The sequence below is a fragment of the Eretmochelys imbricata genome, chromosome 1, assembly GCF_965152235.1.
Source record: "Eretmochelys imbricata isolate rEreImb1 chromosome 1, rEreImb1.hap1, whole genome shotgun sequence".
Lineage (NCBI taxonomy): Eukaryota > Metazoa > Chordata > Testudines > Cheloniidae > Eretmochelys > Eretmochelys imbricata.
This window is the reverse complement of record NC_135572.1, coordinates 270574491-270587143: the sequence shown is the minus strand read 5'-3', so window position 1 is coordinate 270587143 and position 12653 is coordinate 270574491. Positions and strand designations below refer to the sequence as shown.

The following is a 12653-nucleotide window of genomic DNA, read 5'->3' as shown; positions in this document are numbered from 1 at the left end:
ATAGTAAGCAGTTAGTTATAGCTATAACATTCCATTCAGTCTCATATTTATTCACACATTCATTCATACAAACACACACACACACACAGGTTCTGCACGGTTGTTATCATAGTTACCAGCCTTAGAGTTGCTCATGCCAAGCCACTGGCCAGGTGGCCTGGACATGAGGAGGGAGCAGGGCCTTGTCAGATGCTCATCTGATGCTCCTGGAAGTTGGGTTGCAGAATCAGTCCCCAAAGTTCTCACTTTCTAGAGTCCATTTTTATAGGAATTTCTTCCTATGCCAGTCTATGGGAATTGCTTCATCATGCTGTTGCTGAATCAATCAGCAGATAGCACATTCCTGACGGCTCCGTGCTGCTAGATGTTATCTTCTTCTTTGGTTCTCCCATTCTTGAGGCTGTTGGGTGGATTCCAGTCTGCCCTCCTGGGGTCCTCTGGTTATTTCCACATGACGCCTTCTTCAGCCGATGGACACTGGATTCTTAGGCTGGCACCTCCCTGATCATTCAGTTATTATCCACACCAAGCATCCATCCACAAACATCCTCTATCTCTATTTTAATCATAATTGTTAATACAACAAAAAGGCGGGGAGTCTCTGGGTGCTGTTTCTGTTGTTACAGAGTATTGCTTTGAGTCTCTCTCTGTGTGAATTGCTTTGAGAACAGACTCTGTCTTAGAATGTACTAACGCAATTAGCAGCTTGCAAGTTTCACACATAGAGGGAGAGAAACAGTACCAAAAACCAAGAGACCTCTTAATTAGTAATACCCTGGAATTTAAACTATGGGGAATCAAACTCATTTGTGATTTTAATACAGAACTTCTTTAATATGATCCAACACTATAGGGTCACACATCTCAAAGAACTCCAGTTACTGCACAAGGTGAGTAACCTCTCCTTCAAGGTGCTAACTCTGGCCTTGCTAATTCCAACCTTAGATCCACATGACTAGTATTCAGCTCTCAACCTCCAGGACACTTATTTTCAGATAGTTATTAATCCTGTCCACAGAAAATACCTTGGGTTTCAGGTGGGCAATTTATGCTACCAGTACAGAGGGTTAGCATTTAAGTCTATTGATAGTGCCAAAGGTATTCACAAAATGCCGTCTGTAGTGGCAGCTTATCTCAGGAGACAAGGAATCCAGGGTTGTCTGTACTTAGATGATGAGTTCACTTACAGAAAGATTCCAAGCCATAGTCAATCTGACAAATCAACTTCAAGTTCATCTGAAGTCATTTGTAAGAACTTGTCTCAGGCTTCTAGAGCACATAGATTCCTGCATGTATGTATATATGTAGACTTGAGCTGTTTCATATAGCAAAGGTGAAGTCTGTATATCAGTGAGGCATGCTCACTTTGATATGAAAATCCACATGCTCCCAGAAATTCTGTCATCATTAAACAGGTGGAAAGACCCTCTAAAAATGTGCAAGGGAGAACCTGTCTCTCCATCATCCCCATCAAAGACACTGACAGACGCCTTCACACCGGAATGGAGTGCCCACTTAGACAGGGCATGTGGATTTCTCAAGCCTAGCTTCACGTAAATGTTTTGGAGCCGAGGGCCATTTGTTGGTTGTGCACGGTTTCCCTCCCAGTTCTGAGTTAGATCATGATGGGAAACACCACAGGCATATATAGACAAACAAAGAGGAGCAAGATCTACACCTCTGCCAGGAAGCTGTACACCCATGGAACTACTGTGTCCATCACACAACTACTCCGACAGTAGTACACTTACCAGCTTTGCAGAATGTGATGGTGAATCACTTCAGCAGACAGCTTACAAATGACCTTGGGTGGTCAGTAAAGAATACTACTGTCCAAGACTTATTTCTCAGGTGGGATCATCCGACCATAGAACTTGTTGCCACCAAAGAAAACAAGAAATGTCAAAAGCTCTTTTCCAGAGGATAGCACAGTTGGGTATCTCTGTCCAATACATTTTCTAGTCCCCGGCCAAATGTACACTTATTCTCCAATTCCACTGATCCCGAGAGTACTCGGGTAGCTCAGGCAGAATTCAGCCACGGTGATCATGGCTGGGGCTGTTCTGGTTCTCAGACTAGAAGAATCCTCCAGCATATGATTGCCTTTTCAGCCAGATGTGATTCATAGATTCATAGATACTAAGGTCAGAAGGGACCATTATGATCATCTAGTCTGACCCCCTGCACAACGCAGGCCACAGAATCTGACCCACCCACTCCTGCGAAAAGCCTCACCTATGTCTGAGCTATATATCTCAGAGACTGACAGATTCTCCATCCAGATTTACATTCCCTATACCTCACAACATGGAAGCTGCCTGGTTAACAGCACTAGAGAGGACTTGCTCAGATGAAGTACAGAACATTCTCATCCCCACTAGAAAGGACTCCACTAGGCTTGCTTACTCTACCAAGTGGAATGCTCTCTATTTAGGAGCAGCACCACCAGTTACCTCAATTTCAAACTCAGCTACAGATATACTTGATTGCCTGCAATCAATCAAAAACTCTGGGCTATCTGTGAGCTCCCTGAAAGTCATTTCAGCTTTTTACTCTTCAGTTCAGGCGTATTTCACATTTTCACACTCTACAGTAGTTAGGTCCTTGAAAGGCCTTGTCAAGCTGTCCTGCAGTGACTCAAGAGCATGAGTACCAACCTCAGGGCAGACTGTTAGGAACCAGTTCACAAATCCCAAATTGGCTATGCATTCTGTACTTAGATTTCACCAACCAATTATCAGATATAAACTCCTCAGGTACACTGTAACAGCCTAATCATGGAGTCATAGACAGTCCCCTTGGGTACTCCAATTTATATGGTCACCTAAGCAAGCCTACCTTTGTGGTAGATGGTCTCTTACACCACAAATCACAACAATATTCATGTTACTTCCAGACACAAAGGACCAGTCACTTACCCCAGGTCAGTTGCACCTTAAATCTCACACCAAAGACACATGTAGCGAATCCTATAATAAACTATATACAGATTTATTATTAGTAAAAGGAAATAAGAGTAATTTACAAGATTAAACCAGATAAACATACATACACAAATGAGTTACAATCTTAAGCGTCAAAAGATAATAGAAGCTTCTAAAATAAGCAAGCTGTGCATGTCCTTTAGGGCTAAGCAGCTGGGGATCCCGTGCTTATGCCTATAAACCTTGCCCCCAGAATCCAGTCACCAACGAGATACAGTTCCTCCTTGTTAGGGGTTTTTGTTCCCTTCCCACTGTCTGCTCTAAGCTGCAAACTCAGCTGATGGGAGGAGTTCACTTGTTAGACTTATCTTCTTGGTAGGGTGAGAGTAGACAACAAAGCCTTTTGTCCTCTTTAATGTTCCACTCTAGTCCATTGGTGTCGATGGGTCTTCCTTGTTGGGCAGGACGTAACATCTTCCGTTGGAGATGAGCATTTCACATTAGTTAACGTCTCTCTCCTGTCTGGTGTTTTACACAGTTACAAAGGCTTACCATACAAATGCTTAAATATTACCATACAATATGGGATACAGAAATGAGATTAGTGCATGCATCAACTCACAAGCATTCAATAAATCTAAATACTACACACATTCTTAGAATTCTAATACCTATTTTAAGAATACTAACACAAAAGTGAGCCAGACTGATTCCAGCTATGTATTTGTCAATATTCAGTTGAGGCATGGGGATCTTGGCATGAGTTAGCACCTGGTTTGCCAGCATCTCCGGTGTTATGAGAGTATATCTCCAGTCAGAGAATCTCCCCCTCCATGTTATCTCAACATTGTACTGATGGGTTTAATGGATCCATAACTGAGCTACGTGTTCCCTGCTCCAGGTTTACATTAAAACAGCCTTTTTAGTAGAAATAACATCTGGCAGAAGCATAGGAGAAATACAAGCTCTAATGGCAGGACCTCTATTCACTGTTTCTCTGAAGCATAGAGTAACCTTGAGACCTCACCCCAAGTTGTTGCTGAAGGTAGTCTCTGATTTCTATCTCAACCAAGTAATATGCCTACTTATTTTCTTTCCAAAGTCACATTCCAATCAAGGGAAACTAAACTTTACACCCCAGGGTGCCTTCTTTCTTTCTGAATAGAACTAAGCCATTTACGGTATTCCCTGAGATTATTTGTAGTTTATGTGGATAGGGTGAAAGGTCAAATTGTATCAACATGTCTGATTGTATTTCCATATATATTGCGTTGGGCTATGAAATAGCAAACTTAGATCCACCACTGAGAGTGAGAGCTCCCTCAGCGAGAGAAGTTCAAGTAGCTGCTGAAGATTCTTTAAGAAATGTTCCAGTACTAGAGATATAGGGCAGTTATTTGGGGTTCAGTGCATACATTTACCCAGCATTGGTCTATTGTAGACACGTCAAGGTCTGATGCTCGTTTTGGTACGGCGGTTTAACAATTGTTCAGGTAGATTCCTGGCACCCCCCTCCTGTGATCTAGGTCACTACTGGTGAGTCACCAACAGTGGACTATAGATAGATAGAAAAAAATGTCACTGACCTCACAGTAACCGTGGTTCTTCAAGGTGTGTTGTCTACATATATGTATTCCCTGACCTGCCCTCCTTCGCTGCTGTTATGGAGTACCTGGATTCTGTATTGGTGAGGAACTGAGAGGTGAATGAGGACACACCACCCATTGTGTCTTTGGCTGGAGGCACAAGGCAGCCCCCAGTAGATAGTTCTGGCCAAAAGAATCTGCACTTGAGTGTATGGGGTGCATACGCATCAAGAGTGGAATATACAGGGGCAACACACCTTGAACCACAGTTACTGTAAGGTAAGTAACTATCAAAAGTCCAAGGCACTACCTGTAAGGTCATCTAGTCCATCCCTAGTCAGGGTTCTCTATAGTGCCTCGTTTAATGCCAGTTCATGTGGATAAGTGTTCATAAAAACCATTCATGGCCTTCTGTGGATAAACACTTCTCAAATGGGATGAAACCCAGTTCTCTTTGCCATCCACAGTGCAGCTTTTTGGCACTGGTACATTGGGTAAACATTACTTTGCTGCAGTGGGTTTCTGCTTTTTTTTCCCCTCCTTGGCCCCAAATTAGTCTGCTTTTTCTCTCATGATCTCTGTGGTCTTTTGCATCACTTCTTGTGGTGCTACTAAGGATTCTTGCCTCCTGGGATGGACATTCAAGCATTGCTCTTCTGCCCCCTCCCAACATGCGCATCTGCCTTACTCTCGCTCCCTGATGGTTGCGGGAGAGAAGCAGCTCTGTTTGTGTCTCCTTCCCCTTTTAGGGCCCATCCCATCTAGCCTTTTTCCAGCTGTCTGAGGAGGAGTTTCATAAAAAATACTTACTTAGCTTTCATAAAGGGTCAGTCCTCTGGCATTCTGATTGGCTGGCCCAAGGTATTGACTACTCAGGGTCCTGATTGTATCTCTTCTCTCCCCCTGGTGTCTTTGTAGGTTTGACCATGCGAATGCCTCAGACAACTGCGTATGTTGTGAACAACGGGCTAACCCTTGGATCTGGAGGCCCTCAACTCACAGTGCATCACCGGCCACCACAAGTGCATGCTGTAAGTACAGTTATCCATTGCTTCAAAGTGCCACCACATTTGTGTCTCTGTTCACAGGTTTGTCTCAACATAGATGGTTTTCAAAGTATTTCATAGTGTGGACCACATGTTAGCCGAGGCCTTGTGGGCTCCTCCCATCTCATTCACAAAGCTGCCACCACTAGAGCTTACATGGAAAAGAAATCCTAGGATTTCCTGTGATTTAGCAGCATGAAACGAAGAGAGTTCGACCCCCGTGACCTGCCAGCTCACCATCAGCACGTGCACCACAAAGCCCCAGTGGCCTACACAGCAGTTTGAGAATTGCTGCACTTTAATACTAGATGTGTGCCAGGGCCCTCCTGGGATCAGGGTGTGCTGAGAGAACGTGCTCGGTCAAAGAGCTCAAGTCTTCAAGGGATTAAGGACTATGGCCTGTGATCTCAGCTGCAAACAGGGATAGCTACAACGGAAATCGTGGACAGTTTCTCAAAATAATAAACATTCCTCTGCACTGTTCTACCTGCGAGTCATTTCTTGTGCCAGAGATTATCATGGGGGGATGAGAGGGCTCTGGCTCCTGCAGTTTCTCAGCACAATTATTAGTGGTGTTTGTGTCTCGGTGCAGGATGCTAAGTGAGGATTGTTCTTATCTTAGGGTTATGCTGTTGGTGGTGGTTGTAAAGGGACACAACGTGATCCGCTCCTTACTCAGGGTTGTGCTGAAAATAACGGTCAACAGCAGGTTTTGGTTTTCCATTTTTTGTAATGCTGAATTTAACCCCTTCTGAGTGATTTGTCTTTTCCATTATAGCTGACACTGGGTCGGATTGACTGCTTGGGATAAGTTGGGGGCAGCTCCATTAAAATCAATGGAACTGTGTCAGTTTGCACCAGCAGAGAGCCTGGGTCACTGGGTTTATTTTTTATCATTCTATTTTTTAGTAGAGTTGGAATCAAAAATGTCTTGATTACTGTCTTGTTAGATATCAGCGTCACCTCTGTCCATGGAGTTCTGGGAATAGGAGCTGTTGGGAACTCGAGTTGCCTTGAGTGAGACCATTAAACTCCCCCATCTTACCCCGGGGAGAAAGTCACTGGTCTGAATTTCAAATACAGCTCCATTGGTAAGAGAGGGCCTTGTGTTCAGATCCTCCCAGGCCTTACCTGCCTTGAAACACGAGGCCTTCAAGCTCTTCTGTTTGATAATTATTAGCTGATCTGGTGCCTGATGAAGTCAATAGGTACCTTTCGATTGTCTTCAGTTAGTGTGTTGGGTCAGGCCTTCAGAATTCATCCATGTTGGAAACAGTGATGTGTGCATCCTTCTGCCCTCATTACAGACTGTGACCTTTTCTCTTATCCCTTGTATGTCCCTTAGGAGCCGCCACGTCCTGTGCACCCAGCACCACTGCCAGAGGCCCCACAACCACCACGCCTGCCCCCTGAAGCTGCCAGCACCTCCCTGCCTCAGAAGCCACAGCTGAAGCTGGCACGAGTGCAGAGCCAGAATGGTATTGTGCTGTCATGGAGCGTCATGGAAGTGGACCGGAGCTGTGCCAGTGTGGACAGTTACCATCTGTATGCCTACCATGAGGACCCGAGTGCCACCATGCCTTCCCAGTGGAAGAAGATTGGGGAGGTAAAGGCCCTCCCGTTGCCTATGGCATGCACTCTCACACAGTTTGTATCTGGCAGCAAATATTACTTTGCAGTTCGGGCTAAGGATATTTATGGACGCTTTGGACCTTTCTGTGACCCCCAGTCCACAGATGTGATCTCTTCCCAGAGCAGTTAAACCAGAGACCTTTGGAGCCATTAAAACTTTCCCACTATCAAGAGTGACTCCAGTTTGGGATTTTAATCCCATACACAAAATTCACTGTTCAGTTCACTCTCTTTAGGATTATGTTGGACAGCCCTGTGTGATACACTACATCTATTGAGAACCCAAAGCAAAATTTAATTCTCAGCCTGCAGCAAGAGACCTTATTTTTCTGGACAGCTCAAGCCTTGGGAATTTGAAATCTAAATGTTCCTCTTCCCCCATGGCTGCTCCTTTCAGAGATACCTACCCTTTATCCAAGGGGATTCTGGACAGCTGGGATTCTGCTTCAGACTGGGAACAAGATCATACATTGCACAGTTTGCCCGAAGCGCAAACAACACGTCTGTGACGTGCTGAACAGTTAAAATGGCGCTAACACGAGGACAGAAACAGACTCACTTGCTCCCTACAACTCAGTAAGAAGGTTGTGAGGGGAAAGGATTCTGGGTCTGATTTCTTTTGAACTGGAAGACTGAGTAGTTTGGTTTCATCTTACAAACACATCCACTCTCCAGAGGGAAAGAAATCTTGAGTCTGTCCAATGCAGGAGGGGTGTGTATATAAATCTGGAGGTGGTGCAAGAAAACCCCCACTACTCTCCACTCCACACCTCCCGGTTAGAATCTGGGAGTATTATCAAATCAGGTCTGAAACTGGTTTGTAGAGACTTCATTCACATTTTCTCTTTATAGCTCAGATAATTCTCTGCCCCCTTCTCATACTTCCAGCCCTGTTTTTTTAAATTTATTTTGTGCCTTAAAGAGTAATTTCAGAAATAAATGTAGCCAGATCTCTATTGTGTTGGTTAGGTGTGCTATTTTTTTTCTTCCCCTTTCTAGCCTCCTGTTGCTGCTGCTCCTCTTCCTGGCCCCCCTACAATTGTTCTCTTCTGACAGACCCCAGAAAGTGTAGCATTGGCATCTCTGGGTTCATTTGCACCTGTGATATCATTCAATGCAACAGACGGTTCTTGAGTGGCTGGTTTAATCCCATGAAGATGGTTAGTAGGTTATACAGACAGTATTCTGCATCAGCACCCTTCCCTATTCTCCTGGGAAGGCGGCATGCTAGATTGGCCAAAGGAAATCTGTGTGGCACTGAAAGTCTTCCATTTCATCCCACATGCTTTGGATGCTGTATTAATACAAAAAGGTATCAAGATAATGTTGGTTCCCCATTCCCATCTCTTCTCCCAGCCCCTAGTCTGTCTCCACTGGATAAACAACCAAATCCAGAACACAGTTTTGGAAAACTTATTTCACCCATTGGCCCAAAAGTTGTAGCGCAATTGCAAACTTCAATAGGACCTTTCATGATGCTTATGAATTGAGCCAAAAGGAAAGCTGCTTTTCCACCAGGCATTTGTTATGGCCTGATTTGAACAGAACCACAGATCTACACACACATGTGGCAGGTAAGATTCTACCTTGCCATCTTTCGGAAGAATAGAGCTGGTTTGTCTTCTTTCCTGCCCAGCAGAGTCAAACAACTTCCTGGGCAGGGAAAGGAGCCATCCTTTACCCATTTCACTGCCTTGCCCCAGCCACAGTAGAAGCTTTTTTGCTCTCGTCTCTTGAAACTACTGGATTTTAAACTATGAGGTTGGAAATGAAAAAGTCTAAATGCCAGAACATGTTGATGAAAATGTGTTGTAGGAGTCTGGCTTCTTTATTTTGTTCCTATAAAGAACTTGTGTCAGTAAAATAACACTGTATTGTAAAGCCCCCTACAGGGGCTCCCGTCCTCTTGTATGTAACATTTATGCTCTTGCATGCCCATCACTCCTTCCTGTTGCTGGGATTTTCATTCCTTTCAGATGAACAAGACGCATTCTCTCCTGTGGAACTTCTGTTTTATCTTTCGTGTTAGCAGCTGTAGTCAGGAATATCACTGATCTCAGTGAATGAAGGTTTAGGAATTCAAGTATCCCAAGAGACGGTTCACACCTGTTGATTTTTTCCACGGTATTTAACTCTCCACTGAATAAAAGCCACCTTCATTTCCCCGGTGCGAATAATCAATAATGATTTGACATTTCCTTGATTTTAACCACTGTCCTGTCTGCCACCTTCAAGGATAAGACCTGCTTAATTGTATGTTTTAGGCTGTTTATATAAAGTTGGATCTTAATGCGGCTAACTGTCTTTTTACAGTGACCATCTTAGGACATATTTAGTTCTCCTTGGACTACTTTTAATAAGCTGTCTGGAGCAGTACCAAAGGAAGATGGAGGACATTTCAGTGCAAAGAGAGATTGTAGTTTAAAAGGGGGCAGGAGGGGACCCACACCCTAGGATGGATGTTGCTTGTTTAACATCCTCTCCATTGTGACTCCAGTCCACACCATTCACATGTGAGCATGTCTGTAATATGTGTTTTTCCCTCATTCAGTTCTTGACCGTTATTGGCCCTGTCTTGCTGGAGAGAGGTCCCCTTGGCTGACTTTCCATTCCTTTCATCTGATGGAAATGGTGGTTATCAGGAATGTCCTACCATTGTGGTCGTTGGAGATTTTGTGCAACCTGTCTTTAGCTGGACTGTGTGTTTAAACAAAGGAAGACGGAAATGCAGTCAAGAATAATTCTTTAAATCTCAAGCTGATTTCGTGGCCCTGAAGGGAAGCAGCAGAACTGGGTGAACTGGCTTTATTTACAAAATAGTAAGATGTGGTTCTACTCTGAAAAGTGACTGGAATAAGTGACCTGCTCAGCAGATCTGCTCCCAGTCTGTGGTGGTCTTTGATGTGTTTTAGCCATATGGGCGACTAAAAAGTTTCCGCTTATTCTGTGGAGTCAACACAACTATGGGAGAATGATTCTGCTTTGCCCAAAGAGATAAATTGCAACTGCTGAATCTTTAGTTGATGGTGACAATGTGTGAATCAGCAGGAACATAGTTTGACTTTGATACCTGACTATGTTTGGAGGCTTCCAAGTTAGCTGATCTGGAAATCAGAGACCGTAAATAGGAGTCCTCATTATGCCGTTTTACAGTGTCACTTTCAGAATAGAATTGTTCTCTGCAATGGGCATTATCTCTGTTATGTTAACCAATAGGAGCCGTGCTGAGCTCCTCAGCTGGAAGTCACACTGTGGCCCCCTAGATTACCCTGTTGTGGCTACTTCTGTTTCTTTTTTGTTTTAGACTTGTTAGCCCATAGAAGCAATAAAACTGTTTTAAAAACTTCAAACTTCTGCTTGTAACAGACATTCTGGAATAACTGGTTATACTGCAAAATACCTTCTTTCAGAGTATTACAAAAAATATTTGTTGGACTGCTTAGTACAGGACTGTAAATGAAGTGCATTTTTAGGATGGAGCTCTCTGTGGAAGTGTTTGTCCCAGTTAGGATTGTTGGAAGCCTCAACACTTGTTTTTAAATGTACTAAAGTATCTAAGTGACATTAACGGGCAAGGCTGTTTTTAATCTCTGTTTTGCACTTTGTCAGAGTTTTCTTCCCCCACCCCATGTTCTCAGTACTATAGTGTGTGGGTGCTCCTTGCTTACAGTTTTTGCTCTTGCCACTGTGTATATAACAATACAAAGATGGAGCGTGTTCTCCAAGTTTTAAGAAATACAGTACTGTATCTTTAGGTCTATTTTTCCCACCTTCATTTCTGACATGTTCTTTTCTTTTATGTAGTTCTTGGGATCTGATTTCCAGGTTATGAGTAGTGTAATTTAATTCAGTTTCTGGTTGGGAGAGGAATTAGTTTGGTTTCCTTTCTGTACACAAGTGGAGTGCTGTTGGCAAAATGCTGTTAATGTCCATTGAATTTCCCTCTGCCACAGCCCCACTGATCTTCCTGTCCCCCACTTCATTTCTCAGATTATGTTGAGAAAGCTTTATCAAATTCAGGCAACTAAGCCCTAAAAGGTGTTGATTTGTAACCTGCAGGCACAATATGTGTCTGTGCATCATTGTTCCTGCACCAGCAGCCTGCAGAAATTGCAGGTACAATAGCTGTACAATTCTCTTAATGCCTGGAGTCAAGCATGTGTTAAATATTTAAGTGCTCTGAGTAGCAATTGATATTAAAACCTGCTACACCAAACTATTTACACCCCCATCCATGTCTAGAGATTATCTAGCACTAGCATTGAGACAGTTGCCCATCCTGACTTGAATTTTTAGCATGGGGTGGGAAGGTGGCAATACCAGTGCTGTCTTCACCTTACACACAAAGGGCCTGATCCTGCATCCTTTGAAAACCGTAGCAAAACCTTCATGGGGAGCAAGATTGGGCCCAATAGTTCTAGAATTGCTAGGCTCCGAGCACAGTATCGTACTGTAACAAACCTGGTCAGTTCTCTTATGCTGTTTGCCTAAAGTGTCTAATGAACCAGAAATCATATTACATGAAAGGACAGACCAAAACTACCTAGTTTTGTTCTGGTTCCCTGAAGAGCAGTGTCCCAGTATTAGAGTACTGCAAACACTGTATACAACTAAGCTGTGATTCTGCCTTCTTACAAACTTTGTAGTATTTTCATTTAGTCGACAACAAAAAAAATCTATCCAGATTTTTAAAATAAAGGCTTGATATATTAAATATATATTTTTTTAATTTGACTTTTCTTTTTTGGTAGGGGTGGGCACCAAGTACAAAGGTATTGACAGTTCAGAGGGGTTCAAGCTAGCCTGCAAGTCTAACCAGTCCTGCGACCAAGATCCCATTCAACCAGCTTCTGGTGGGGAGCGTGAAACATAGGAATAGATGGAGAATGCAAATGAATTTTTTTTTTTAATTTTTCATCTTCAGATCTAATCAATCTATTAAAACTGATGTTGTTTCTCATTTTATTGTGCAGCCTGAGCATTCTTTCTTTAAAAAATATTTAAAGAGCTGTCTGGATTTAATGGGTTATATCTGTAAATAAGGTAACTGTGTCGGCATTTGGGGGTCTAGTTTGGCTTTAGTAATTTATCAGCCATTAAAAAACACATACGGACAATATCCTTTGTAGGAGACTCACGACATGATTTTTCTTTTGCAGCTGAACATGTAAATAAAGATAATGTAGGACCTATCTAATGCCCAATTTAAACTGGGCAATTGCAAGCTCTCCCCATTTTTTGTATGTACTGTAGATTAGTGTGTGTACAAGTGTTAACTGTCATGGGGTTTTGTCCACAAAGCCTGAAATTTATACTTTGAAATAAACTACTGGGTTTTTAACACTGTGAGTCATCTGTGGTTGGTTCTGCTCATCCCAGGAGAGTTCTGTCTATTCTCAAATGGCAAGGTATGCCTCTTTCCCCACTGAAGATGCTGCTGGCTGGGGGAGAAGGGGAGATCTGGG

The 12653-nt window shown here is 43.2% G+C and overlaps 1 protein-coding gene across 9 annotated transcripts in view; it reads left to right on the top strand.

Moving 5' to 3' along the window:
- The window catches only part of ATF7IP (activating transcription factor 7 interacting protein), a 173975-nt gene extending 161438 nt beyond the window's left edge, over positions 1 to 12537 (top strand). For all 9 annotated transcript variants that reach the window (XM_077831232.1, XM_077831223.1, XM_077831259.1 and 6 more), the window contains 2 exons: positions 5429 to 5541; positions 6902 to 12537. In XM_077831232.1, coding sequence (XP_077687358.1) covers positions 5429 to 5541; positions 6902 to 7318 — 530 coding nt within the window. In that variant the 3' untranslated portion in view covers positions 7319 to 12537. The remainder of the gene's footprint in view (positions 1 to 5428; positions 5542 to 6901) is intronic.
- The last annotated feature ends 116 nt before the right edge of the window (positions 12538 to 12653 follow it).